The sequence below is a fragment of the Panthera pardus genome, unplaced genomic scaffold, assembly GCF_024362965.1.
Source record: "Panthera pardus isolate Hobbes unplaced genomic scaffold, ASM2436296v1 HiC_scaffold_8, whole genome shotgun sequence".
Taxonomy (NCBI): Eukaryota; Metazoa; Chordata; class Mammalia; order Carnivora; family Felidae; genus Panthera; species Panthera pardus.
Genome location: NW_026527013.1, coordinates 143,537,002 through 143,563,278, shown reverse-complemented (window position 1 = coordinate 143,563,278; position 26,277 = coordinate 143,537,002). Strand labels below are relative to the sequence as shown.

General features: G+C 50.2%; 3 protein-coding genes across 3 annotated transcripts; 1 reads left to right on the top strand and 2 right to left on the bottom strand.

Moving 5' to 3' along the window:
* Window positions 1-3,616: 3,616 nt before the first annotated feature.
* On the top strand, window positions 3,617-8,105 carry PAX4 (paired box 4). Its single transcript, XM_019452521.2, is given in 11 exon segments — window positions 3,617-3,805; window positions 4,156-4,335; window positions 4,594-4,809; window positions 5,090-5,165; window positions 5,772-5,897; window positions 6,121-6,203; window positions 6,564-6,633; window positions 7,094-7,149; window positions 7,401-7,539; window positions 7,869-7,882; window positions 7,884-8,105. Coding segments are annotated over 11 exon segments (1,371 nt in total).
* A 3,760-nt stretch (window positions 8,106-11,865) lies between these two features.
* Window positions 11,866-19,349, bottom strand: FSCN3 (fascin actin-bundling protein 3). The gene is made up of 7 exons (XM_019452635.2): window positions 18,951-19,349; window positions 17,201-17,897; window positions 16,761-16,879; window positions 15,045-15,204; window positions 14,403-14,573; window positions 13,868-14,073; window positions 11,866-12,032 (listed from the first exon to the last, which is right to left on the bottom strand). Exons 1-6 carry the CDS (start codon window positions 19,089-19,091, stop codon window positions 13,868-13,870), a joined length of 1,494 nt encoding a protein of 497 aa, XP_019308180.2. The 5' UTR covers window positions 19,092-19,349; the 3' UTR covers window positions 11,866-12,032.
* A 1,377-nt stretch (window positions 19,350-20,726) lies between these two features.
* ARF5 (ADP ribosylation factor 5) lies at window positions 20,727-24,082 on the bottom strand. Its single transcript, XM_019452637.2, has 6 exons — window positions 23,902-24,082; window positions 23,283-23,363; window positions 22,820-22,929; window positions 21,982-22,053; window positions 21,316-21,441; window positions 20,727-21,213 (listed from the first exon to the last, which is right to left on the bottom strand). The coding sequence occupies exons 1-6, from the start codon at window positions 23,966-23,968 to the stop codon at window positions 21,127-21,129; spliced, it is 543 nt and encodes a 180-aa protein (XP_019308182.1). The 5' UTR covers window positions 23,969-24,082; the 3' UTR covers window positions 20,727-21,126.
* Between the last annotated feature and the right edge of the window lie 2,195 nt (window positions 24,083-26,277).

Genomic DNA, 26,277 nt, shown 5'->3' with positions numbered 1-26,277 from the left:
CCCAGATCAGGGGCAGATGTGGGGGGAAGGGATGAGGCAGAAAAGGAGGACTAAGGGCAGGACTTCCATGGGACCCTCTCTCACCCAGGCATGGCTGAGTAGAGTGAGCAGCCGACCCAGCTGCCCAGAGATTGAATGGGCTCTATGGGCACTAGAGTATGTGCTGTCCTACCCACGATGCAAAAGCCACGTGCTACAGTCTCCCCCCATGGCCAGGGGCTCTAGGCCAGCCTGAGGGTGCTGAAGGAGGCTGGAAGAGGAGGGGAGTACAAATGGGGGTAAGACAGAAAATCCATTTCTGTGACACATTTGGCCCTGTTTTGAGAACAAGTGTTCTCAATCCAAGGATCAAGCTGAATGTACAACAACCCACCCCATTCCTCCCCCAAACCAGAGCACTGGCCAGCGAAATCCATTCTTCCACCCTCTGGGGCTACTCTTATTGCCCTACACCCTACTTACTTTCAGCCTGACTTCTGAGAGGGTTTCACAGAATCCAAGGTATGGAATGGACCCAAAGGACTTCCCGTGTTGATTCCTTCATGAAGGATCTGCCCAAAACCATGGTGGCCATGAAGCTTCCATCGCTAGGGCTGTGTTTCTTTCACCTGCAGCATCCCACTCCGGAAGAACCACCTAGCCAACTACTGGTTTCCCCCACCCCAACAGTGATCCAGATAACCTTTGGTGTCCTCTGTGGAAACAGGAGTGTCATTTATAACATAGAGTTTAATAGCACCAAATCCCTAGTAGAATGGAGCCTGCTAACATCTAGAGATGGAGAGAATAAAAACCAAGCTGCATTCCTCCTCGTAAACACCCCACCTACATCCTAACTACCCTTAGAGGCTCATTACCATCACCACTGTTGCCAGGGTTCTAGAGTCGAGGGTCCCCCTATTTCTAGGCAAAAATTCACCCTTGGTGTCACCTCAGTCAAGGAGCCAATTGGAGCATTGGTGAAGATGCTCTGTGGAGAGAGCTGGTGCTGTGTGACACGTGCTTTTCTACATGTACCATCGTTCTCTCGGAGAGTTAGAGGTCAACTTGGCCAGTATTCGGTATCAGTCTGTATACCCATTTATCTTTGCTAGTAATACACACAAGACCCAGGAGTTGATCCCAAACCCCTGGCGTGTACATTCTGGCTGGGAAGCTGTCTGTGGTTCTGGAAGTCCCCCTTGGGCTTCTGTGCATTCCAAGCCTTGAGGATATAGTCTGAAATTCCCCCATCTCCATATTCTCCATTCCCTTCAGGAGTACTGGCCCCTGAGTGGGTGCACTCTGGGTCCAGGGGGGCCTGCATGGAAGATGGCTCTGTACCTGCTTTATGGTGGCAGGTAGACACAAGGTGGGCTCTGAGGACTTCCCATGGAAGGACAGAATGGGTCAGTGGCTGTGGTTTGCTCTGCCTCGGGGCCGGTGTCTGTCAGCCCCATGCACACCTCCCTCCTCCTCTCTCCTCTGCTCATGGCCTGTGACATCACTGGCTGCTCCCAGAAGGCCGCCCTCTGTTCCTGAGCACGGGCTCTCTGTAGCTCTGGACCCCCTGGCAGGACTGAAGCAGGAGCAGAGTGGAGGCTGTTACTAGGACCAGACCACCATCACCCCTGGAACCTGCAGGGGTCTCAGGAGGCCAGCATAGGAGACTGAGACCCTCCCACTGAAGCACCCACCTCATTGCCTCCACACAGGTAGCTCACCTACAGCTCATTGTCTGCTCTGCCTCCCATGCTGTCTCCATGTCTTTGTGTGACCAAGCCAACTTCTCTCCCCTTCTGTCTTTGCAGCCTAGCGCCTTCCTGCCTCTCCAACTCCTACCCTGCTTTTCCAACTTGCGAGCACCAGATCTTTTACCAGACAAGTTATTATGAGTGCTGGGAAGGAGTGGGTGGCTGTTGGGAAAGGGGTTTCTGTTTGTGAATTTTACATTTGGAGATGATTTAAGTTTGGATGTGGAACCTGAGTCCCCCCTCCTCCTCTGAGCTCTGGTCACTTAGAGGGCACACAGTCATTTCAAAGGCTTGGCTGATATCCTGAGCTCCCATATCCCACTGCCCCGACAGAGCCCTTTGCATTCTTGACTCTCCTCTCTCCATTGCTTAGCCGGCAATCGCACCTATGGGAAGCAGGGTTGGGGGCAGAGAAAGAGCCCCACGATGAGGAGTTGGAAATGTTGTCTTCTGGTGAGGGACTGGCTTCTAGCTAACCCTCCTTGAGTTTTGTTCCCTGGGTGGTCCCTGATTTGTGGGAATGCCGATCCGTGCCTCGGCTTTCTTTTTGGAAAGATCTCTGCCTTCTTTCCTGACTTTCTGGAAAGATGAGAGCTCAAAGGGGAATGTGTCTGGAGAGGAGTGAGTAAAAGCCAATTCAGCCACCGAGTTGAAAAGCGGCTCCGGATGCCATAATCTGTGAGTTCCCTGTTTCCCCCCTGCGCTTCTCTCCTCTTCCCGGCTGCACTGTAATCTCTTGGAGGGCAAAACCCTTGTTCCTTTCTTTTCACTCCCTTCATCCTGAACAACCAGCAATGTGCTGATGGTTAATACTTTATTCAGCAAATAATTGCAGATTAGTTAACTGAGCCAAGATGGCATAGTTATTACAGAAAGTTCTATGCACAAGCTATTTCCTGGGGTGACCTCTAGCCCTGCCAGGGTTCCAGGCATGAAAAGAGGTGGTTTCAACTCCTGTTACTTGCTGAGGAAAGCAAGAGAGACAAAGCGTCCCTTGCTGCTCAGAGACTCTCCTGTCCTCACAATGTATTGTGTCACCATGCAGCTCTCTCCTATTCCTCGCTCTCTGCCTTCAACATGCTTTCCATAAGTGTTAGTTCAACGAGTGAGTGTCTGATCCCAAGGAATTTGTCTCTGAGAGTGAAGCTCCTTCTCTGTGAGATCTAGAACTCTCCAGAGTTAATAAGAACAACAACCTCAGCAGGTTAGAAGATGCCAAGAGATGTGTCTTCTGAGAGAAGCCAAGAATTCATGCTTGTTCATCAATACTTCCAGTGGGTGGAACGAGAACCTCGATTCCCCAGGGCAAGGTGGGGGGGGGGCGAGGACAGAGCCCCTGTGTTTCCCCAGAGGTCCCCCTGGAGAGTACAAAAAAAGTCAGGAGCAAGACCTCCCAGGGGAAGTTTTCTGAGGAAAGCTTTCTGGTTGGTGGTTTGGAGACACTAACCTTAATAGCTTCCTGATAGTGAAGGCAGAGTCTTGAACCTGGTCTCTAACCTCAGACCAAGGCAATGGGGATCTTTGGTCACTGATTGCCCTCTTCTGGCTGGGCAGAATATTCTAAGGTTTGGGTTTTGACCCTATTGAGACTGAACTTAGGAGGCCCAAGTGCTGAGAAGGCTTTTGAGGGATCAGAGACAACAGGTGTCCATTTGCAAAAGGGAAAGGCATGAGCGTTTGGGAGCATAATCCTTTTCCACCTCCCTGGATTCTTATAATGAATGTGTGAGAAGTGAGAACCCTCTCACCCTCCAGGCCCTTATCAGGTCATCCAGAAAGATCCAGTCCTCTGCTGGCCCTGCGATGTATTAGTTCATCACAGAAGGGCATAAGTAAAGAGAATTTGGATTTTCTCAGCCAACCTTCTGGCAAATTTTAGAAACATGGCCCTCTATCACAAAACACTACAACCCAAGACGGTTCTGAGCAAGAGATTTCACCCAAATAACCTCAATCATTGTAGACCGAGCTCCAAGACCAAAGAAGGAGCTGCCAGGAGGAACCCCTCTCCCCAGTCTTCCCAGTTCCTGCCCTTCTGTGAGAAGTGTCAGCCTGGAACATGCCACAGGATGGTAAGACACCTGGGAGAAGTGGGAAGAACAGGTTGGTGCAAGGAGGGAAGGTATATCTCAGGGCCCTGCTTTCATCCACATGGTTTCCATGCCCTTGGCCAGTGTTCTGGGGGAGTTTGGTTCAGTCACTCCCTCTCTGGTCCACCCTGCTTCCCTTAGATCAGTGGGGTCAGTGCAAATGGCCCCAAAGCAAAGACTCAACTATGAGCCACCTCCCAAAGAAAGTGAGAGCTGGGGGACCCTGGGAGCAGAAGGGGAGCAGTCCCCTGGGGAGAGGACTTTCTGTGTGGTGGGAAACCAGACTTGAGGGGCCTGAGTAACCCTCCCCAAGAGGGTCCTCCTTGCCACAGGTGGGCCAGGGAGAGGGGAGATGTGTGGATGCCTCCTTCTCATGCCCAGGGACCAGCAGTGTGAATCAGCTGGGGGGGCTTTTTGTGAACGGCCGGCCCCTGCCCCTGGACACCCGGCAGCAGATTGTGCGGCTGGCAGTCAGCGGGATGCGGCCCTGCGACATCTCACGGAGCCTTAAGGTAGTATGCTTTACCAGGTGATGGGGACAAGAAGCAGGAACAAAGCACCCTCTTAAGGCAAGTCTGAGGCTGTTGCAGACTCTGAGGGCTTTCGAGGCTTGGGCTACTTCCTAGAAGACCCTCTTGGGGCCTGGGATGGGGAGCTTCAGGCTCCCAAAGGTGAGGCTGAATTCTTTGCCTTGGGGCCTCCTGCTGCCCTAGGGACACTCACCCTCTGCCCATCATGCCTTACCTGTCCTTGCTTCTTATCTGACCCAGGTATCTAATGGCTGTGTGAGCAAGATCCTAGCGCGTTACTACCGCACAGGTGTCTTGGAGCCCAAGGGGATTGGGGGAAGCAAACCCCGACTGGCCACACCCCCTGTGGTGGCTCGAATTGCCCAGCTGAAGGGTGAGCGCCCTGCCCTCTTTGCCTGGGAGATCCAACGCCAGCTCTGTGCTGAAGGGCTTTGCACCCAGGACAAGACTCCCAGTGTAAGTGCCCTCCCCTCCCTGCACCAAGGCTGGTGAACAGGCCGTCTGGGGAGAAGATCCCTTCTTACTTGGCAATGAGGCCATTCCAGCCTGGCAGGGCAGGGTTGCTGGGCCCCCTTCTGTAAAGTGGGAGTGGCGAGATAGGAGAGAAGAGAGGAGGCTTCCCTGGGAAAGATGTGTGGGCCAGGACAGAGGAGAGAAAGGCTACTGGGGAAACATCCTCAGGATATAACCCTGGGTCTGTGCACCACCTCCCCTCTCAACACCCTGACACCCCCAGGTCTCCTCCATCAACCGAGTCCTGCGGGCACTACAGGAGGACCACCGACTGCCCTGGGCACAGCTCAGGTCACCAGGTGGGTCTTGGAGCTGCAAACGTAAGCATTTTACAGGGATGATCAGAGCAAACATAAGCATCTTACAGTTGGCAAAGCCCTTTCTTGTTCTTTCTTGGATCACCCTCACTGACAACAAGACAATAAGGAGGGCCTGGCAAGGAGTATTGCTCTCTCCTGGCAGAAAAGAACTGAAGCTTAGAGAAGAGAAATGGCTTACGCAAGGTTACCGGCTAGTTGTTGGCAGGTCCTGTGACAGAACTCAGGTCCTCTGGCCCCTAGGTTCACAGGATCTGCCAAGGAAGAGGCAGGGCTGGACCTCCCACACCCTCCCTATGCCTCATGCACAGCCTCTCAGAGTGCTCTTCACATTCTGTGGAATCATGCAAACCTGGGCCAACCTTGCTGCTGTTTCCCCAAACACGAAGCATGCACTCAACCATGGCATTGGGAGTGCCTCCCACTAAGTGCCCCTTTAGTAACCTCCAAGAAACTGTGAATGCCCTATGAGCATGGCTCTGCTCTTATATCCATGTTGTCCCTTATCCATAGCCCCAGGGCCTTGGGAACCCCATCTGATGAGAAGAAACATCACAAACCGCTACAAGCCACTGTCCCCCTTTACAGATGTTTTGACTCCAGTTCCTCACACTCCCCGCAGTGGCTGTGAGGTTCCTCGGGGTCCCCACCCAGGGACTGGCCACCGGAATCGGACCATCTTCTCCCCAGGCCAAGCTGAGGCTCTGGAGAAAGGTGCCAGGGCTGGGGCAGACAGCAGGTGAAAGGGTGCTTGGTGTGACACAGGCAACGGCCCTGTGGCCTGTGGGCAAAGGCTGAGAAGTGGAGGCTGTGGGTGGCCTTACCTTAAGGAGGAGGGTAGTTTAGGGTCATAGCAGGTGGGAATGGGGCCTGAGGGGGAGATCCATGCCTTGCTCCTCTCCCTGTGACCTTACTACTTGAGCCTCGATCTCTGCAGAGTTCCAGCGTGGGCAGTATCCTGATTCGGTGGCCCGTGGAAAGCTGGCCGCTGCCACCTCTCTGCCTGAGGACACGGTGAGGGTGAGTGAACTCTGCCACACAAGATGCACAAAACGCAAGAACAAAGACTCCGTGCTGAGGTGGTTTTGGGTTCTGGTGAGGGGCAGATGGTGTGGAAAAGGTGGAAAGAGATTCGTTTGTAGAAAAAAGTCAGACACAAGACCCTCCTTGTTCTCCTTCTGCCGATTCCTCTCTTCTCTTCCCCACTCCAAGCCTTTGAAGTGAGGAGGGGGACAGAGAACAAAGGCCAGAGCAGGGAGGAGGGACATCAGGTCTGAGGAAGAGTCTGTGCTCTGGGTCCAGACCAGAAACATGTGATGAGAGCAGTAGGTGCCAGGTAGCGAAGGGCACAGCCAGCTACACCGTTCTGCTCTCCTTCAGGTCTGGTTTTCCAACCGAAGAGCCAAATGGCGCCGACAAGAGAAGCTCAAGTGGGAAATGCAGATTCCAGGTAATTTTCCTGCACATCCATCCTTCCATCCACTCATCTACCCACCCATCCTTCCATGCATCCATGCATGCATGGATCTATCCATGCATCCATCCACTCACCTATCCATCTATCCACCCACCCACCTGTCTGTCCCTCCACTATCCATCCATCCACCATCCATCCATCCATCCACTAAACATTTACTTGGCATCTTCCACGTGCCAGATTCTGTGTTAGATGCTCAGCATTCAGAGTCTCTGCTCTTTAGGTCTGCACTGCCCCGTTTACCATCCCTGACATTTAATCCTTCTTCCCCAGTCTCCCAAGGGCCTGCCTGGGGGAGGAAGGCAGTTTAGGGTTATAGCATCCATCTCCTCCCATCCCTGCCAGAAGTTGCCACCTTTCTTAGAACCTCCCCGCTACTCCCCGCTCCCCAAACCTATTCCTCCTTCTGAGTGGATCTACTCTCACCTTGTAGGTGCTTCCCATGTACCAGCTGTGCCCAATGCCTCCCCTGGGATCATCTCCACACAGGTATCCAGGAAGAGAGGGGAGTTTGTGAACGGGGAAGACAAGGGCTCACTGCTTCTCCCAATTCCTGACTGCTCCTGGTTCCTACAATTCACATTTCAGAAAGCACCATGCTCACAGTCTACTACGTGAATGGTGCCCTCTAGAGTTGTGTAGGAGACAGTTGGAGGCATGGGAGCAGCCTTGGGGCCCCAGTTCTGCTAAATAGGAGGCATCACTGACAACTGAGGGTCTCCTCTTGCTTTTCATGGCAGCCCCCTGGGAGTGTGTCTTCAGCAGTCCTGCCTGCCCTGGAATCCTTGGGGCCCTCCTGCTATCAGCTGTGCTGGGGGACAGCACCAGACAGGTGTCTGAGTGACAACCCACCCCAAGCCTCTCTCAAACCCTGCTGGGGTAAGAATCCACAGGCCAGGCCTCACTCCTGCAGGGTGTGGGGAAGGCTTACTCCTTGACCCACAAGAGGGCATGGATCTCCAGTTGGGGTCACCAAGGGAACCTTGATACAGCTTTCTTCATTCCTTCCATGGCCTACAAGGTTGGATGCTAACACCTGCTGAGTCTATATTTCCACTGACAGATGTAGAAGGAAAAGGGGGTTGGATTGGGATGTGAGTGTATATATCCAGGGTAGAGAGCTGATATCTGTCCCTCTCCCCACCAGTGACTTTGAGGGGTGGGGTGACAGCAACAAACCCAAACTCACCCTCTCTTTGTCTCTGCAGGCCACCTGCCTCCTGCAGCTGAGCTCCCTGGATTCAGTAGTGCTTTGCCATTCCTACCCTTCCTTCCACTGCCTCCGTGGCCAGTGTTGGTGCCCCTGCAGCCTTGCTCTGGTCCAGCTCCCCACCCCTGCAAGGCCTGGAATGAAGGAGGAGGGCCAGAGTGGAAAGGAGCTGGGGTGGAGAGGATCTAATATCATCCTGCCCAAGCAGATTACTGGTTCCTCTTCCTTCCTGTGACTCTTTCTCCTCATCTGTGGACCCGGTCTGGTCCTGTCTCGCTGCCCCTTCTATGCGGCACCTGTTTGGAGGGGCTGGGAAAGCCATGCCCACTCACACTGGCCTTAAATGGCCTCTAGTTGGCAGGAATAAAAGCATTTTTTTAATTAGCAGTACTTCCTGTTTGTGTTTTTCCCGTGAACATTCTACTCCCACCCCTACTTTTAACAATGATATAGTTTGCTCTATATCTAGCTAGGTAGCTAGCTGTCTTGTATCTTCCTATCTTCCAATCTATCTATCTCTCTGTATGATCTCTTTATGTATGTAACTATGTATGTATCTAGCTGCCATCTATTTAATTTATCTATATGTTTATGGAACTATCTACCCAATCTGTCTAATCTATATATTCATCTACCTGGGTGTATATCTACATATGTATGTAGATATATGTCTATATTAGTGTGGACACTCATGCACTCATATTGTGCCCACACACACACTGATAGTACATCATGGCATGTCACTTTTAAGTCCCAACAGATATCTCCAAAAATAAGGGACTTTTACATAACTACAATATACAGTAATTCCTTAATCTAAGGAAATAGACATTACTTCCTTAATTGCATGTGTATTTTTTGCAAAGCAGCAGAGTGGAAATGCCATTTTTCATACTCTGTCCCTTTATACACACCCCTGGGGCACGTTTGCTTGCAACTTCTTGGCAGTAAGTTTCACATCTTCTCAGTTTTGTCTCTCTGAAAAAAAAAAAAAAATCTGGCTCCCCCTGGGAAGCCTTGGTATGTAGAGAAAGAGGGGGAATATGGGGAGAATGGGGTAAAGAATGGGATATTTTGAAGAATAATATCCAAATTCTTTCCCTTTTGAAGAGCAGGGGCATGGACTGATAATGGCTGATGGCACAAAGCGGGATAAAAGGAGTGGGGGCACGTTTGTTTTCTCTCATCTGGGAGTGCTACTCATCCAGAAGTTATCTTCATCAAACACTCTAGGGCTGTGCTCTGCAATAAGTAGCCACCAACCACATGTGACTATTTTAATGTGACTAAAATTAAGTAAAATGCTGGGGCACCTGGGTGGCTCAGTTGGTTAAGCAACTGACTTCGGCTCAGGCCATGATCTCATGGTTTGCTAATCTGAAGCCCTGGGTTGGGCTCTGTGCTGACAGCTGAGAGCCTGCAGCCTGCTTCAGATTCTGTGTCTCCCTCTCTCTCTCTGCCTCTCCCCCGCTTGCTCTCTCTCTTTGTCTCTCTCTCTCAAAAACAAAACATTTCAAAAATTTGTGTAAAATGAACACCCCAACTCCTCATTCCCACTAGCTACATATCAAATGCCCAAAGGTCACATGCATCTCCTGGCTGCCATATCAGACAGTAAACATTACAGAACATTTCCATCAGCACAAAACGTTCTATGGGACAGCACAGCTCTAGAATGAAATTCCAAGGGTGACGGAGCATACCCTGCCTCTGCCCTGCTGACAGACGGCCTAGGTAAATGGGTAAGGTTTTGTGGGAAGACAATCTGCACGGCACAGTCTGCGAACAAGCTATTCATTCAACTACAGGACTGATGTCAGCAATGGAGGGAGCTGTCAGCTGAGGCCCCATGGCCAAGCACGATCAAGCAGAGGATGGATGGCCACCTGGGGGAATGGGGCCTAAGAGACTATGAGTGGGGGGTGTGTGTGCCTCCGTGCACATGCATACCCATGCATCCGAGTTTGTACATGCGTTTATGGAACGATGAGGAAGAGATCCTGCCTTAAATGACCCTCAAGGTCCTATCTCTCTGAAGAGTGTATTCCACTCCATATCTTTGGCCTGTTCTCTGGGAAAGAAATGCCCTAGTCTCTAGCGTTCTCAAGCTTCACTTATTATATTAAAATTTTTACAAAATTCTTTTATATCTCTTGAGGAGAAACATACTTACAAAACCTGAGGTCATTTTCCTCTGTGCAGATGGAACCTCTCTCATGTTGTGGTTTTAGCTTCTTTTCTCAACAGATTTAAAAACCAGGCACTCATTATAGTGTGGTGCACTTCCCCCAAAGTGGGGGTCAGGCATCACTGTTGGTATTTGAGAACATTTTAGGAGGCATGTAGACACTGCTTTAAATAAGAGTGAGTCAGATGGGGCGCCTGGGTGGCTCAGTCGGTTGGGCGTCCAACTTCAGCTCAGGTCACGATCTCGTGGTCCGTGAGTTCGAGCCCAGTGTCGGGCTCTGGGCTGATGGCTCGGAGCCTGGAGCCTGCTTCCGATTCTGTGTCTCCCTCTCTCTCTGCCCCTCCCCCGTTCATGCTCTGTCTCTGTCTGTCTCAAAAATAAATAAACGTTAAAAAAAAATTTAAATAATAGTGAGTCAGAAATGAGAAAATTATTCACCTTTCAACTCCCTTTGAATTCAATTTGATTGCATCAAACAGAAGCTTTCATTTTGGTCCTAGTATTTAGTGCCTCTATAACAGTTGTTAATCTTTTTGTTTTTAATGTTTATCTTTGAGAGAGCGAGACAGACAGAGCATGAGCAGGGGAGGAGCAGAGAGAGAGGGAGACACAGAATCTGAAACAGGTTCCAGGCTCTGAGCTGTCAGCACAGAGCCCGTGAGATCATGACCTGGGCCAAAGCCGGATGCTCAACTGACTGAGCCACCCAGGCGCCCTGCCCAGCCCCCCCTTTTTTTTTAACAGAGGGAAAGGGAAACACAGGTTCTGAGCCTTGGACAGGGGAGGGAAATCTAACTAGGATTTGATAATCATTTTGTTTGTATTTATTTATTTATTTATTTATTTATTTATATTTGTGCAAGAGAGAGAAAGAGAGAGCATGAGCAGGGGAGGGGCAGAGATAGGAGGAGAGAGAGAGAGAGAGAGAAAGAGAGAGAGAGAGAGAGAGAGAGAGAGAATCCCAAGCAGGCTCTGTGCCCACAGCACAGAGCCCAATACAGGGTTTGATCTCACGAACTGTGAGACCATGACCTGAGCCAAAGAGTCAGATGCTTAACTGACTGAGCCACTCAGGTGGCCCTGATTGTATTTATTTTTAAGGTCACTTTCTATTTATGGCAAGTGATTCTGGTCTTCCATTTTATGACAGTGATTAAAATATTCCTTTCTAAATAAAAGTACTTAAGAGTCTATGTCAATAAAGACATTGATAGAGCATATGGTAGGCAGATGAAGGCCAAAGTTATACAGACAGTACAAGAATGATGGTCATTTTGGAAACTCTGTTTTGATGGAAAGAGTAGTGGACATTACAGGCCATTCTAGTTGAGGAAATTGAGTCAGAAACCCCAGTCGTGGGACCTTGGGCAAATCACTTCAGCTCCCTGTAAAAGGTGGGCAGTGATGGGGAAAGTACCTGTCTTGCCCAACTGATGAGATCAAAGGTAATGATAAGGTGGGATAATTGGTAAACCTCCCGGGTGGTGCTGAGGGAGTGTGCTATACCAGCCTAAGGTGTTATTACCATTGCCCTGTGCCCATAGGATTAGTAATCATTCTTTCAAAACCAAAAGGACAGCTAATCATATCTGGATTCTTAATCCTTCAGGGCAAAACTGGCTCCTTATGGAATCACTGGAAAAAGTCTAGCGATTCTGGTGGGAATGGGAAAGATCATTGTAAGAACTGGTTCCCGTTTGGTGCCGCCTCTTCTGGATAGAACTTGGAGTGGTCTGGGGCCTCAGTCTCCACCCATATCCAGACCCCTATTCTGTACTGAGTCAGATGCACACCAGGGTCTTGGGGGTGGCCTTTTGTGATGTATTGTCACTCGAAACAGGTGTTTTGCTAAACTGGGTAGGGAAAGTTCTGTAACAGATATTCTCATGGATTTGGACTCTGGGGTTCCTCTTGTGTTTAGCGTAGTAGTTTTTCCTGGAGGATTTGGATTTCTGTAGGTAGCATCCCATTGACCTGGGAAGGGAAGAGGAAATAGAAAGCTTCAGTCAGTCATTTGCTGAGCTTAGGCTTTTAAGAAAAATCTGGTAAGACCATCTGTGAAAAGAGACAATAAAATGATTTGTTCCATTCTTGATGAGGGATCACATAGATGCATGTGAAGTTAATTGATAGGAAAAGACAGTAAAACTTATTTTTTAAATCATATTAATGGCATAAAAATAGCATCAGAGTTCAAAGGGATACTAAATTCAACAGAAAAGATTTACTAAGAATTCAACAGGATTGGGGAAGACTTCTGATAGAGTAGAATGCGCTAGGTGCCAGGCTGTTTACTGAGCATTTTATAATCATTATCTCACATAACACAACAATCCCAGGAGATAGATATTATATTCCCATTTTATCCACAAGGAATAGGCTTTGTGAGGTTCATTTTTCCAGGGTCAAACAACAAGTTAAACTGATAAAAATCTAATTTTATCAGAACCCAGTTCTGAGTCCAAAAATGAGCTCTTAACCACTATGATACACTGTCTATTGGAATGTCAGGCTGGGAGGAGCCTGAGAAATTTAGTTAAATCAAAACCCTTCACGTAACAGATAAGAAAACAAGCCCAGTGTGATTTCATCCAGTTTGGCCATAGTAAAGGGTCTGTGTAGAAAACTGGTAGAAAATGGAAGAAGGGAGTGAACATATATTAGGGGTCTATATCTAGATTCATATTGTCACTTGACCGTCATACCACCCTATGAAGTAGATATTATTCTCACTTTACAGATAAGGAAACCACGGCCTAGAAATGTTAAAGCAATTTCCCTAAAGTTCCAGGTTTATATGATACCAAAACCAAAGTTCTTCTTCCTACAACATCCTCATAACTTTCCAAGTCGAGAAAGCGAGGTCAGCTGTGAAGAAACGGGGCTAAGGGCAGTGAGGCGTCCTGAAGAGGTATGAACAGGGAAGGATGGATTGGAGGCAGCACCTTAGGAAAGCAAACTTGGTGTGGAGAGGAGATTGAATAGGATGGACCTGAGGCAGGGGAGTGCTGCTGGGGCGGGGGGTTACTGCGGTGAAGGCTTTTGGTGACAAGCCTGGAACCAAAGGTACCAAAGGTAGTTAAGAAAGAGTAAGCCCTCAAGAGGCATAGTTAAGGGAGTACCCAAGAATTTTCAGGGTTTGGTAAAGGGAATGAACGGGAGGAAGGAGACATGGTGCTGAGGTCTTGATCCAGAAGCATTTGAGAGGGCAGCCATGCCCTAGATGGCCATGGGGAGGGCAGGAAGGATCATCTTTGGAGGGGAGGGTGAGTCGGCTGATTTTGAGGGGATAGCAAGACAAAGTCAAGTCAAGTGCCCATCAGGAAGTTGGAAAGAGATGAAGTTAGAGTTCGGGAGGAGGGTCAAAGCTGCAGATGAATATTTGGGAGCCATTAGCACTCCAGGGATCCAAGGGTGTAGGGACAGAAAGTGCATGGGATAGAAAGCATACCCTCAGAGTTACCTGTCTCCCCGAAACATGGGACAAAACTGCATCTTAACAAAGAAAGATAAACACACACGAGTACACCCAATTTTGTCCCCTGCAAGTTTGCTTGCACACTCGTGTCAGTGTGGCATAATAGTGAGAAATCTACATCTGATTGCCCCTCCTTTCTCTAGCAAGGCTGGGTTTAGAAGCCCTAAGAAGAAAGGCACATATCTGGAACAAATGTCTGGCATTGATCAAGTTGTGGGACAGACGTCAGCCCAGGGGAGGTGTTTTGGTCTCACTCTCACCCACCTCCCTTCCTTTCTTGCCCCTCAGTTCCTGCTCCCCCATCTCCAGGTCCTTGTCCATTTTGTCTTACCTAAAATTCCCAAATACACTCTTTGGTAATCTCCTCGCTGTCTGCCAACAGGGTGCCGCTTCGGTCGGATCGCATGTAGAAGCCATTGGGTGCCAGTACTGTGAGCAAGTTGCTCCCATGAAGCTCTATACAGAAGTTGAGAGCGAACTTTCCCCAAGGGCGAAAGGTGCCAAAGGACGTTATTGACCAGAAGGATCCACCCTGTGCTGAGGAGGGAAGAGCTCAGGTCAGTGCCCTATTCAGGACAAAGTTCTCCAACAGTACAGCCTGAGGAGGCTCCTGGGAAGCATGCCAACCCTCCCTGACTACCCTACCCTGCCTGTGTTGGCAGGTCCCCCTATGGAAACACAGGAGGGCTGGGTTTTGTTCTGCCGACCCATTCTCGGGGGGGGGGGGGGTCTTGAAGTGTGAAAACAAACAGAAACTCTGTTTCTCCTTTTATGGTGAGTAGGGTCTGAGGAGCAGGCCCTGAAGTCTGAGTTGGGGCCAAGGCAGGGCTAGACTCTGACCCCAGGGATGAAGAGGAGCTCCTCACCCTGGAAGTGGTAGATGCCTTGGCGGCAAGGCAGCAGGTGAATGCAGTCAGGCTGATCCATATTGCACTTCATTAGGTCGTGCTCTGATGAGGTGCCCACATACCCATAACGACCTCGCAATACGAGGAAGGGACGGTTAGCTAATCGAATCCCAAATTCCTCATTTGGGCCTAAAAGAAACAGAAAGGAGTTATCTGGATGAGCTGCTTCTAGATGCCTTCACCAATAGAAGCAGGAAGAGGGGCCCTAATTGTAAGGTGTTGTCAATACTTTAACAATTTTTGAACACCTACTATGTGCTGGATTGTATGCTAGGTGCTTATGAAATGTTTGTGAAAGCACTTGTGGAACCCGAGAAATGTTGATGTTCTTCCTTCCTTTGAGATGTGTGAGACTATTTAATCCTCACGATAATCCTGTGAGGCAGGCAGGTTGGATATCACTTCCACTGATAATGGAGCCAATGAAACTGAGGCTCAAAGAAGTGGTTTGCCCAAGCGATGACAAAAAATCAGTGACTCAGCAAATATACAGACCCAAATCTTCTGGCTCCAACTCCAGTGCTCTTTCTGTCATATCTCAGCTCCCTCTGAAAGCATCTCTGACTTGGAATAACCTGGCAGGAAGGCTGTTGTGCTTACCTGGAATGGTGGCTTTGGCCATCAGCAGGCCATTGTCTATGATGCCCAAGAAGCGTCCATTGGGAGCCTGCAGGATAATCCTGCCGCAGTTCCAGTGCATGTAGAAGAAGGTGCCAGGCTCCATTGGGTGCCCATTAGCTACCACTGTCCTGTGGTGCCTCTGGAGAGATGATAGGGAGCAGAGAGGGGAAACAAGGACTGAAAATCTCAGCTTTCTTCCCAGCGTTTCTATTCCTAGACCCTTTCCCACATACCACCCACTAGTTTTCTTCATTCTCCCTACTCTGGGAGGGTATGCTTTATGCTTTCCCATCCTTTTTGGAAAACGTATTGTGGCCTTAGCTCTCCCACTTCCCCAGTTTGCTATTTCTCAGAGCCCATTATTAAAAAGGGACCTGGATATCCATATGGAGAGAAATAGTCCTCAGCCCAGACTCCAAAATCATTTCAAAATGGATCATAGACATAAAAATGAAAGCCAAACAATGAAATGTCTACAAGAAGACACGGGAAATTCTTTGCAACTTTGAGACAGGCAGTGATTTATTGGGATGAAAACTCACTAACCATTTATAAAATGGAGAAATTGGTACCTCATCAAAATTAAAAACTTGCTGCTCAAAAGACACTTGTAAGCAAATGAAAAGGCAAGCCACAGATTGGGAGGAAACACAACACATATATTTGGCAAAGAACTTGACTTCAGAACATAGAAAGAACCCTCAAAACTCAATAATAAGATAAACAACCCAGTGACAGATGGGCAAAAGATGTGAACAGACACCTCACAGAGAAGATCTACAAATGGCCAGTAAGCACATGAAAAGATACTCAACATTATTAATTATAAGGGAGATGCAAATTAAAGCCACAGTAAGATGTCACAACATACCTACTAGAGTGGCTAAAATTAAAAAGACAGACATCACGATGAGGATGTGGAGTGATTAGAACCCTCATACATTACTGGCAAGAATGTAAAATTGTATACTCCATTTCAAAAACTAACATTTTCTTAAAAATATAAATGCACGTTGATCACGTGACCCAACATTTCGACTGCTAGGTACTTGCCTTAAGATAACTAAAAATACATGCCCACAAAAAAACTTGTACACAGATGTTCATAGTAACTTTATTCATAATAGCCCACACTGGAAACAACTCAAGGGTTCATCGACAAGCACATGGATAAGCAAATTACGTTTGTGTTTATGAGTACTAATATGGAACACTACTCAGCAATAAAAAGGAACAAACCAGTGGTACACAGATCATGAATCTCACAAACGTTATGCTGATGGAAGAATACATACTGCAACCCCATGCGATTCCATTTATATGAAATTCTAGAATAGACAAATCTAATCTATAGTGACAGAATACATAAAAGGGAAAAGAGAGAATTTCTGTGGAGATAGAAATATTCTCTAACTTGTGATTGTGGCATACTTGCATAGGTATATATATATTTGTCAAAACTTATTGTATGCTTAAAAGTGGTACATTCTATTGTAAATAAATTCTGCCTCAAAAAAGTAATTTTTTTTTAAGAGGCCCTATTGGATAAAATTGGGCCCATTGGTTGAAAATTGATATGGGCCTCCATTGTTCACTTCAGCATCTAGTCACTTGCCTTGAAGAAGGAGAAAGTACGTCTAGAATGAGAGAACTCAGGGATCAAGGGTTCTCTTGCTCAGAAGGCCAAGGTCTTACCTGGGCTAGGTAGCAGCCATTTGCTGCACGAAGCTGCAGGGTGAGGCTCTCGTTGTCACATTCAAACTGGAACAAGGACATTGGGGTTACGTGCTCAGAGGCAGCATATACCTCAACATCTGCAGAGAAAGAATACGTCAGAGGGAGAGTCTGGTCTCACCCTCAGTGTCAGCCCCTCCTCCACGATTTATGGCTGGGGTTCCCTCTGTTTGCCCCCCTCAGCTTTCATCCCCTTCTGGACCATAGGAGCTTGGAAAGACCCAGGCTACTTTCCCCTAAAGCCCATGACCCTGGCCTTATCACCCTGCTCCATGGCACAAGAGATCTTCTTGGGATCCCAGCACATTCAAAAATCTTTGCTGATCCCAAACATATTTTTCTCTTTTCAGCAGCCAGCTCTCCCTCCCTCCCTCCACAGCAGTGTTGAACCCAGCACTTGCCATAGATGATGGAGAGGAACTTCCGAGTCTTTGACCTGAGGCTGACCCACGTCGGACAGCGCTGTAGGATGAACCACTCCTCACCCCTATGGGGACTGGAGCCCAGGCCCAGGAGCAGACGTGTGCCCTGTGGATACAATATGCCTCCTTCTCCATCGCTCAGTGCCACGAGCCCTCCAGGTCGCACTTGCATGTGAAAAGCTGTCTGTGATGAGGGTTGGGGGGCCAGCCGGTCTAAGTGGGACAAGAAGAAGTGTGTTGAGGTCTCCAGGTGGTAGCATCCATCTTGGAAATGCAACAGGAAGCCACATTCCTCCAGGCAGGGCACTGGCGCATCCACCCAGACGCGGCCCGTGGTAGTGTCTGCCCGGGCATAGCAGTGGTTAATGGGGCTGTAGAGGATCACGTGGACATGCAGAGCTGGCCGGGGGGTCCACATGTGGTAAGCCGAGAGGACCCTGGAGTTGCAGAACACATCTTCACCATCAGACTCCAGATAACGACCACTAATAATGCACTGGAGAGTCCACTTGCCATTGCGGTGGAAACGCAGTAGGAAGCATCCATGGTGGCTGGTCCTTGGCCGGCCATAGGATAGACTGCCATCTGCCTCGCATAGGAGGTAGAGGCCCTGAAAGCTCCTTAGTCGTACAACAGCCTGTGCGTCGTGTTGATTGCTCACCAAGATCTCCCAGGTCTAGAGGCATTGGGAGGAAGAAGGAAATCAGTACTGCCACATGACTAGGCCAGGGAGCCCTACCACCATCACCCCTGGCATCACTCCAGAACCTTCCTTGGGACCAACCACCTTCTCCTCCCCGTCAGCCTCCTTGCGGTCAGCTCTTCCACCCTCTCATCCAACAGTAATCAAAAGATTTCAGGGGGCCTCTATTCCTGGAATCAGAGCGCTTCTCAAGATCCCAAGAGAAACTCTAAATGCTTACTTCTTCCAGGTACCAGAAGGTAAACTTCCCTCTCTCTTACTTGGTGACTTCCTTCAATACCTAATTTTCCAAGAAGTGTTTTGGTTTCAATGTTACTTTCCTCTTCCTCACTGTTGCCCCTGGAGAGCACACTAGCCACACTCCCATCCCCAAAGCCCACCTCGCCAGCATGGCAGGAGAAGAGCAAGACCTCTTACAGGTGGGTCCAGGCTCCAGGGATAAGGATGGGAACACACACAGTTGAGATGCAATTGTCTGGTTCAGCTGTGATCAACCCTGTTCTAAACAAGGACCTTGCTACCGCCTCACTCTGTTGTACTGTTGCAGGGCTGCTTATACCCCTTTCTAAAATGAGCTCTCCTAGGCTTGTAGAGTACCCCACCCCTGAACTACAACCAGAACAGAATCATAGGCCTTGCCGTCACTCCACTTGTCCAACTTCCCTTGGACGCCCACAATTTTGCCTTCCAGCCTGGGCTGTTATGTCGCCTCTTTGTGATGACACAACCACTCTGTATTGGGATGGAAGGAAGAGAGCAGCCAGGGAAGATTAGGAAGGAAGGGCTAACGCTTTGTCTCTCGGAACAGGTTTAGAGAGGGGGAGATGGAGCAGTGGAGACCTGTGACCAAAAGCCTGGGGTAGGAGGCTCTCAGCCTGACAATGTCAAAGGCTGGGAAGATGATTAGGCTGAGAGTGTACCCCTGCCACCACCGCGTGTGCACACACAGACACATGGACACACGCACACGCTCACGAGAGCTTGGCCATTGGGAAAAATGGCTCCAGTACAGGTTTGCTTTGTTACCTGTCTCCGGCCCAAACCCCTCGCAGTAGCAGTGACTATATTCTTATACGTCTCATAAGTGAGGTAGGATCCTGCCCAGCTGATGAGCCCAACCCTTAGCTCCTCAGGCTTGGGGCTTTGCGTCCACTCCACGTCATCCATGGGGCCGGCACCACACGTGATGACTCTGTCCGGCCCAGCCTTCCCCCCAGTGGTGCAGTTCCACAGGCCATAGGGCCTAGAATCAGGCCTGTAGTACCCACCAGAAGACGTTCCCAGAGGGAACTTCTCAGGCAGAGGCTGGGCTAGGGCCCAGCGCCTCTGTGACCCGGGAGCATTGTGACTGTGAGGGCTGCCTCTTATCCATAGTGGGGAAAGGGCACTGGCACAGCAGTGTCAATCTACAGCCCAGAGGAAGTGGGTCTAGGGCCTTGGGCATTAACCTCCTCACATGACTCCAGGCACCGAGGTCGGCTGAACAAAGACTGGGCATCAGAACTTTGGCCTGTACCAGTGATAGCCCATGACTACAGGCAAGTCCTTCTCCTTCTTCATGTCTGTTCCCCATTTTAATGGCAGGGTAAAAACCAACCTCTTTCCACCCTCCGGAATGAGTTCTGCTTGGCTCCCTTGGGACTCAAGTGTTTTTAAAGTTCAAGATATCCAAGAAAAATCGATTAACTTTTACAGCCCTTGGGAGGATGAGGCCAAAATGTCTCAGAAGGTGCTTTTCAGGAAGTGTGAGGAAACCCTAGACAGATAACCAGCAAGGATCATATTACTCATATTAATCAGAAAGGGCTGGCTTAGAGCAGAGTAAGGAAAATGCCCTAGATGGGGAGAGCACTGGGCATCTTCCTCATAATCCCCAGCCGCACTGCTGCTGGGCAGCCAGCGAGTGCTGGCCCTCAGGATATGAGCCCTTGCCCTCAAAGGGTCTCTGTTGGCCAACGGCCATTTCCTCTGTAGGAAAAGCCCCTACAGGGCTCATTTCCTACAAAGCTCACGGAGAAAATCGGTGAAGAACATGGAGGAATTGACAACATCAAAGGAGAAAGGCAAGAGGAGATAATGGTGGTGATGGTGGTTTTTGCTTAAGCTTTGCTGGGATTCAAAGAACGGGCAGAGCAACCACACTTGGAGAATAGCCCACACTCCTGGTTCCATTCATATGCTTTCTTATTCCCCGTGGTGGGAGTAGGGGAGTAGAGGGCAGGGTTGTCTTCCCAGGTAGAAAGAGTTCCAGTGCAAGGTGAGGAACTGTAATTTGCAAGGCCCTACCAATGTTTTACAGAAGAAGGCTAATAGACTACGGGTGACAGAATCACCTGGGTAATCTTTAAGATGCATATTCTTGGGCTTCACACTGGTCCTGATGAATCATATTTTCTAAAGGTTATCTCGGGACCCTCTTTTTAATAAATATCCCCTCCCCCTGAATTTTAATGTGCACAGTAACCATGAAGAGCCACTGCTCTAAGTAGCTAGGAGATGGAGAGGAACAGGAAGTGTGTGATTTACAGAACCATGAGGTAGAGCCTGTTATCCTCAGCAAAGGCCCCCTGGAATTGGGGAGTGGAATTTCCTCCACTGGAACCCCCGAAGTACTGTATCCTCAAGAACAAGGAGGGAGAGGCTGAGCTAGGGGAAGGCAGCGACATGCGTGTGCGCGCTGGGGGGAAGGGGTTGGCTGTGCAGCCTTAGCGTTTTGAGCCTCCCCCTGTCATATTGTCCCTTTGTACCCAACAACCCAGCCTCCCCTCAAACCCCGGCTTCTAGGCTACAGACAACACTGTGTACAAACCACAGCAAATTTATTACTCAATATCCAGTGCCACATCATAGCACCACCCGGAGCCCTCACCTTCCCTCCCCATCTGGCCCCAAGGGTACACCCAAAATGGAAAAAACAAAAGTAAACCCAGATCCCTGCTCCTCCTCTGGAAAAAGGGGCCTTAGCCCTGGAGGTCCCTTCCACAGGCTCCAGCAGGCAGGAGAGTGGACCCCTCCGTGCCCGGAGAGCGAGGCTCCAGGCTCCAACGACAGAGAGAACATGCAGGCAGGAGCAGGAGCAGAGGCCTGTGTCTGTGGGAGAGGAGGAGTGGGAGGGAAGGGCACTGCCTGAGGAGTCCGGGAATCTGGTCATCCCGGGATGCACGCGGGAGCTTCCGGGCAGCAGGGGCCGGCCCCTGGTTTGCTAGCGCTTCGACAGCTCATGGGACAGCCAGTCCAGCCCATCATACAGGCCTGTGCCTTGGGTGGCACAGGTGGCCTGGACGTACCACTGTGGGGAGAAGGAAAGAAAGGTCAGTAGCAGGGAAGACAAGGGGATGCCTTTCCTCCTGGCCCCAGCCTGTGGCTCCCCTGGGAGAGGCAGGACCCTCACCGTGCGGCTGCGCAAGTGCTGCAGCCCCAGCTTGTCGGTCAGCTCGCTCACGGGCATGGCATTGGGCATGTCCTGCTTGTTGGCAAACACCAGCAGCACCGCATCCCGCAGCTCGTCTTCCTGCAGCTGAGAGAGACGAAGGGGATGGAATCTGGAGCCCTAGCAGGGTCTCCAGGCTTCCTCTTCCCTGCTGTGGAGGGAGCCCCCCCTTCTACCTTCCAGCATATTTGTGGGGAAGAATGTAATATTGTGCAGTCTGCTGCTGAACACAAGACGCAGACTCATAAATCAGCTTGAGGCCATCTGGCCCGAAGTCCAGAGCCTTTTTCTAATGACTTGCCCTAGTCAAAGTGACAACATTTCCAAATGGAAAACCAAGAATGAAGAATGTTAAGATGAAGTTTCTCTCCACGACATATAATCCTTTCCCTGCCAACTTCTCAGAGGCGAAGCCATAAGAAATCAGTTTCCTGACAAGGAAAAAGTCAGTCCTATACTTTTCACCTGACTCAAATTCAAAACAGGGTGAGATACTCCTTGTGTTGGTGTCACAAAGAGAAACACGTTCAAGGCCTGTGAGGCATTTCCTGACTTTCACACTGGCACAGAGATCTCAGAGCTCTGCCTCCAAACCAGGGCTCAGTTCCCAGTGCTCTAGGGGCTCACCATCTTCTGGAGCTCATCAGCAGATTCCTGGACCCGCTCTCGGTCATTACTGTCCACTACGAAGATGAGGCCCTGGGTGGGAAGGAAGAAAGAAAGGGGGAGCAATTACTCCCACCTGGGACATACCCTAGTCTGGCTTTCTTCTTCCCATCTTTGTGTCCAAACCCTTCTCATCTAAACTTTCACAAGGCTCTGCAAACATCCTGGCACAAACTGGAGACACCCTGCCCAGGATATAGCCTCTGCCCTCAGGGAAGCAGTGTGGCTAGGAGAGGTGCAAGGGAACAGGGAAAGACTTGATGAGACTTAAATGAGGCAGCATGAGGGCGCCTGGCTGTTTCGGTCGGTAGTATGTGTGACTCTTGATCCTGGAGTTGAGTTGAAGCCCCACACTGGGGGTAAAGCTTACTTAAAAAAATAAAATAAAATAAAATAAATAGGGGCACCAGGGTAGCTTAGTTAGTTAAATGTCCACTCTTGATTTCTGCTCAGGTCATGATCTCACCGCTCCTGAGTTTGAGCCCCTTGTCTGGCTCTGCACTGACAGCACGGGTCCTGCTTGGGATTCTCTCTCTCAAAATAAATAAACTTAAAAAAAAAAAAAAAGTAAATAAGACAGGATGGACCCAGAACCCTGCTTGTCAGGAGAGTGTAGGGTGGCTAAGTCTCAGAAGACTAATAATGCCAGTTCTGAAGGACGAGTAGAGGCAAGCCTACAAACACAGATAGAAGGAGGTGAAGGGTTTTTTTCCTGGCTTGGGGGCCCAGCCTAGGCCAACATCTCAGTCTTTGCAGTCCTAACACCTTTTCTCGTGGGGTTGGAGAGCCCCATCCCCACCTGAGTGTTCTGGAAGTAGTGTCGCCACAGAGGCCGAATCTTGTCCTGGCCTCCCACGTCCCAGACTGTGAAACAAATGTTCTTGTATTCCACTGTTTCCACATTGAAGCCTGGAGATAATTGGAAAAAAAAAAAAAAAATGAAAACAAAGTCCTGAAAGAAAGGAACTCACTAAATCTATGTAGAGTCATCAGAGACCTAAAACCAGGAAACGATCAAGTCTGCTGGGAACAGAACCCCAGAGGACCTGCAGTCCACAGACCAGGCGGGGCTAGGTCGCATTCACCCAGCCTCCGCACTATCCAGCAAGTAAAGGTAACTGTGACCCACTTCTCAGGTAGCCGTGTCTAGTGTCAGGGTCAGCCCCTGCACAGAGATAAGGGCCTCAGGCAGAATCGCGAGCAGACCCAGAGAAGGCCTGCCGCCAGCCTCCCGCTCCTCCCGGCCTCGCCTCAGAACTCACCTATGGTGGGGATGGTGGTGACAATCTCCCCCAACTTCAGTTTGTAAAGGATTGTGGTCTTGCCAGCTGCATCCAAGCCAACTGCAAAGGAGAGGGGCAGAGGGCTGGAGACGGGAGCGAGGGAGCCCTCTAGAGACCAGGGAAGGGGAGAGGCCAGGACAGCCGATGGAGACGGGGGCGGAGAGCCCCTGCGCCTGCAGGTGCGCGCTGTTATCTGCCTTCGAGGCCTTGAGGGCGGTCTGATGGTGAACACCAACTCCAGCCCCAAAGCGGGCGAGGGGCTGAAGAGGGCTAGTGGGTAAAGGGCATAAGAGGAGGGCCACGCTCCTTTTAAAAGTCGTCTACAAGGGCGGAATCCTCCCTTCTTACCAGCCGGGCTGGGGCGTAGGGAGCTTCACCCCACCCAGGCCCGCAGCTCCCAAGCTCAGGCCCCGGGGTCGGCGCTGCAGACCGCGAGCCGCCCGAGAACAGTGACCCCGGCGGGGGGTGGGGGTGGTTAGGAGGTGGGTGACTCAGGGTCAGAGACCAGGCTGAGCCGGGATCGGAGGGATGCGGGGGCGGGAGGACTCCGCGGGGGCCGACGCTCCGGTCCGGGCCGCGCGCGCTTGATCTGCCTCACCCATGAGGATCCGCATCTGCTTCTTCCCGAAGATCCGCGAAAAGAGCGCGGACACGGTGAGGCCCATGGCGGGGCCGGGGGAGGGGGTGCGGGCACGGACGCGGGGTGCGGGCTGGAACCGGCCGGCTGCTGGGGGATGGGGCGCAGCAGCAGAAGGAGGAGGCTCCGCCGCCGCCTCCGCGCGTCCCGGCCCGCCCTACGTCATCGCGGGCCCGCCCCCGCCAGGGCCCCGCCCCCTCCCCGCCCCTTCCCCACCCCCAGGCTACCTCTCCGGCAAATTCTGAAGCTAAGCGAGTCCCCGCATCCTTGCTGAATCCGGCGCCGGCTTTAAAGAGTGAAGGGTCTGGGTCTCTCCGTTTCAAGAGCGCTGGCAGGTCTATGGCTGCTTCACCGGCAGCCCGAGCGGGGTCGAGGAAAGTCTACAGTGCTCCACACGGCCCCCGACCCCTAGCTTAACTGGCCGGCCTTTCGGCTTTGGTTTGTCGCGTCCAGCCCACCCTGCGCTCCGGTGTAGCGTTTGCGAACTAGCATAATCGACTGTATGCACCACCCTCCGAGGGGAGCGGAAGGTGGGTGCAAGTATCTTATTCCTCTATTTGGCCCTCTCAGCGCCCAGAGAGAGGCTTTGAGCGTGGCAGGTGGTTCAAGTGACCCTAGAATCTCGAGAGGAGTGCGCCGGAGGTGGAAAAAGAAGGTGCCCTAGTGCTAGCTGGACTTCTTGGTTTTCCAATCAGCAGAACCTTCTCCTGCGTGCTGGAGAACTCCACCTTCGCCTCCATGGTTCCAGACACAACACCTTTCAGTTGATCCACGCAGCTTTTCTGAAGCTTCTTTACTTTCCCACAGACCTGAGAACCCGGATTTTTAATGCACACCTATCCAGGATTTTATGAGACTCTTGTGGCCCTAGACTCCAAGAGCTTCAGAAGTAATTTCCCCACTCAGCAACAGAGGGGAAATAGCAGGAAAGGAATTTAAGTTTCTTCTATGAGAGAGGCTGGGTCAGTGCTTGGCACATAATACATGCTTAGCAAATATGATACTTGCTGGTTTGAACGGACTAAAAGGATGCTCACTGGAGCAAGGACAAGCGATTTGAAACCGGATTGCCAGTTGGCTTCTGGAATCAATTGCTTATGAACTGGACATGGTGAGGTGAGCTGAGAATCAGAAAACCTTCATTAATTCACCTATTCAACAAATATTGAATGCCTACTATGTACCATTGTTCATGTCTCAGTTCAAATCTCACCCCCCCCCCGCCCCCCTTTTGAGGGTTTGGCTTCAACAATCCTCATAACTTGTTATTTTCTGTAAAAGGAGACCAATATCTGCCCTATCTCATGAGGTGATGGTGAATATTAAAATTATGAGACTATCTGAATGTTCTGTATGTTTCAGGTGGATGTTATCTGGGCAACTAAGAAATTGGGTCTGAAAATACCTCCAGGGTCTGTCCCAAACTGACCTGAAAAGTCTGTAAAGAGAATACACTTTGGGCACCAGGTAGGAGTGAGTCTAAGACTTTCCTTTACTCTTTAGCCATATACTTGCATTCCTAAGAAGGCTTTTTACAAGGTTGAAGAGTGCATTTTTTTTTTTTCAACGTTTGTTATTTATTTTTGGGACAGAGAGAGACAGAGCATGAACGGGGGAGGGGCAGAGAGAGAGGGAGACACAGAATCGGAAACAGGCTCCAGGCTCCGAGCCATCAGCCCAGAGCCTGACGCGGGGCTCGAACTCACAGACCGCAAGATCGTGACCTGGCTGAAGTCGGACGCTTAACTGACTGCGCCACCCAGGCGCCCCTAAAAGAGTTCCAATATAATAACACAACTAGAACTGACTGAGTCAGGTCAGTTTTACATCTTGAACTTACTTACTTATTTATTTATGAGGGGGTAGGGGCAGAGAGAGAATCCCAAGAAGGCTCTGCATTGTCAGCACAGAGACTGATGCAGAGCTTGATCTCACCAATGGTGAGATCTCGACCGGAGCTGAAATCAGGAATCAGATGATTAGCCGAATGAGGCACCCCAATCTTTAGGTCTTTTAATTAGACTCTTTTTCTCCATCCCTGTTGTCATTGCCCTATTTCACTATCATCTCTTCCTCAGGACAGAAATAGCCTCCTTACCAGTCTCCTGCCCCTTGGTGTCTTTACCCCGTCATACAAATCTTGATGATGCTACTCAATATTAAAATCCTTTAGTGTCTTAGCACTCAAGATAAAAATTGAAATGCCTTGGGGTACCTGGGTGGCTCAGTCAGTTGAGTGTCTGACTTCGGCTCAGGTAATGATCTCAGAGTTTGTGGGTGCGAGGCCCATGTGTGGCTCTGCTCTGACAGCTTAGAGCCTGGAGCCTGCTTCAGATT

What these genes read in the sequence shown, in the direction of transcription:
- FSCN3 (XM_019452635.2), bottom strand. Translation starts at nt 19,091, where the DNA reads ATGGATGACGTGGAGTGGACGCAAAGCCCCAAGCCTGAGGAGCTAAGG. An exon ending in GGCCAAAGCCACCATTCCAG is followed by an intron (nt 14,574 to 15,044) that starts GTAAGCACAACA and finishes TGTTTCTTTTAG; the next exon opens with GCCCAAATGAGGAATTTGGG. An exon ending in AGGCATCTACCACTTCCAGG is followed by an intron (nt 14,074 to 14,402) that starts GTGAGGAGCTCC and finishes TTCCCTCCTCAG; the next exon opens with CACAGGGTGGATCCTTCTGG.
- ARF5 (XM_019452637.2), bottom strand. Translation starts at nt 23,968, where the DNA reads ATGGGCCTCACCGTGTCCGCGCTCTTTTCGCGGATCTTCGGGAAGAAG. An exon ending in CACCACCATCCCCACCATAG is followed by an intron (nt 22,930 to 23,282) that starts GTGAGTTCTGAG and finishes AATTATCTCCAG; the next exon opens with GCTTCAATGTGGAAACAGTG. An exon ending in ACTACTTCCAGAACACTCAG is followed by an intron (nt 22,054 to 22,819) that starts GTGGGGATGGGG and finishes CTTCCCACCCAG; the next exon opens with GGCCTCATCTTCGTAGTGGA.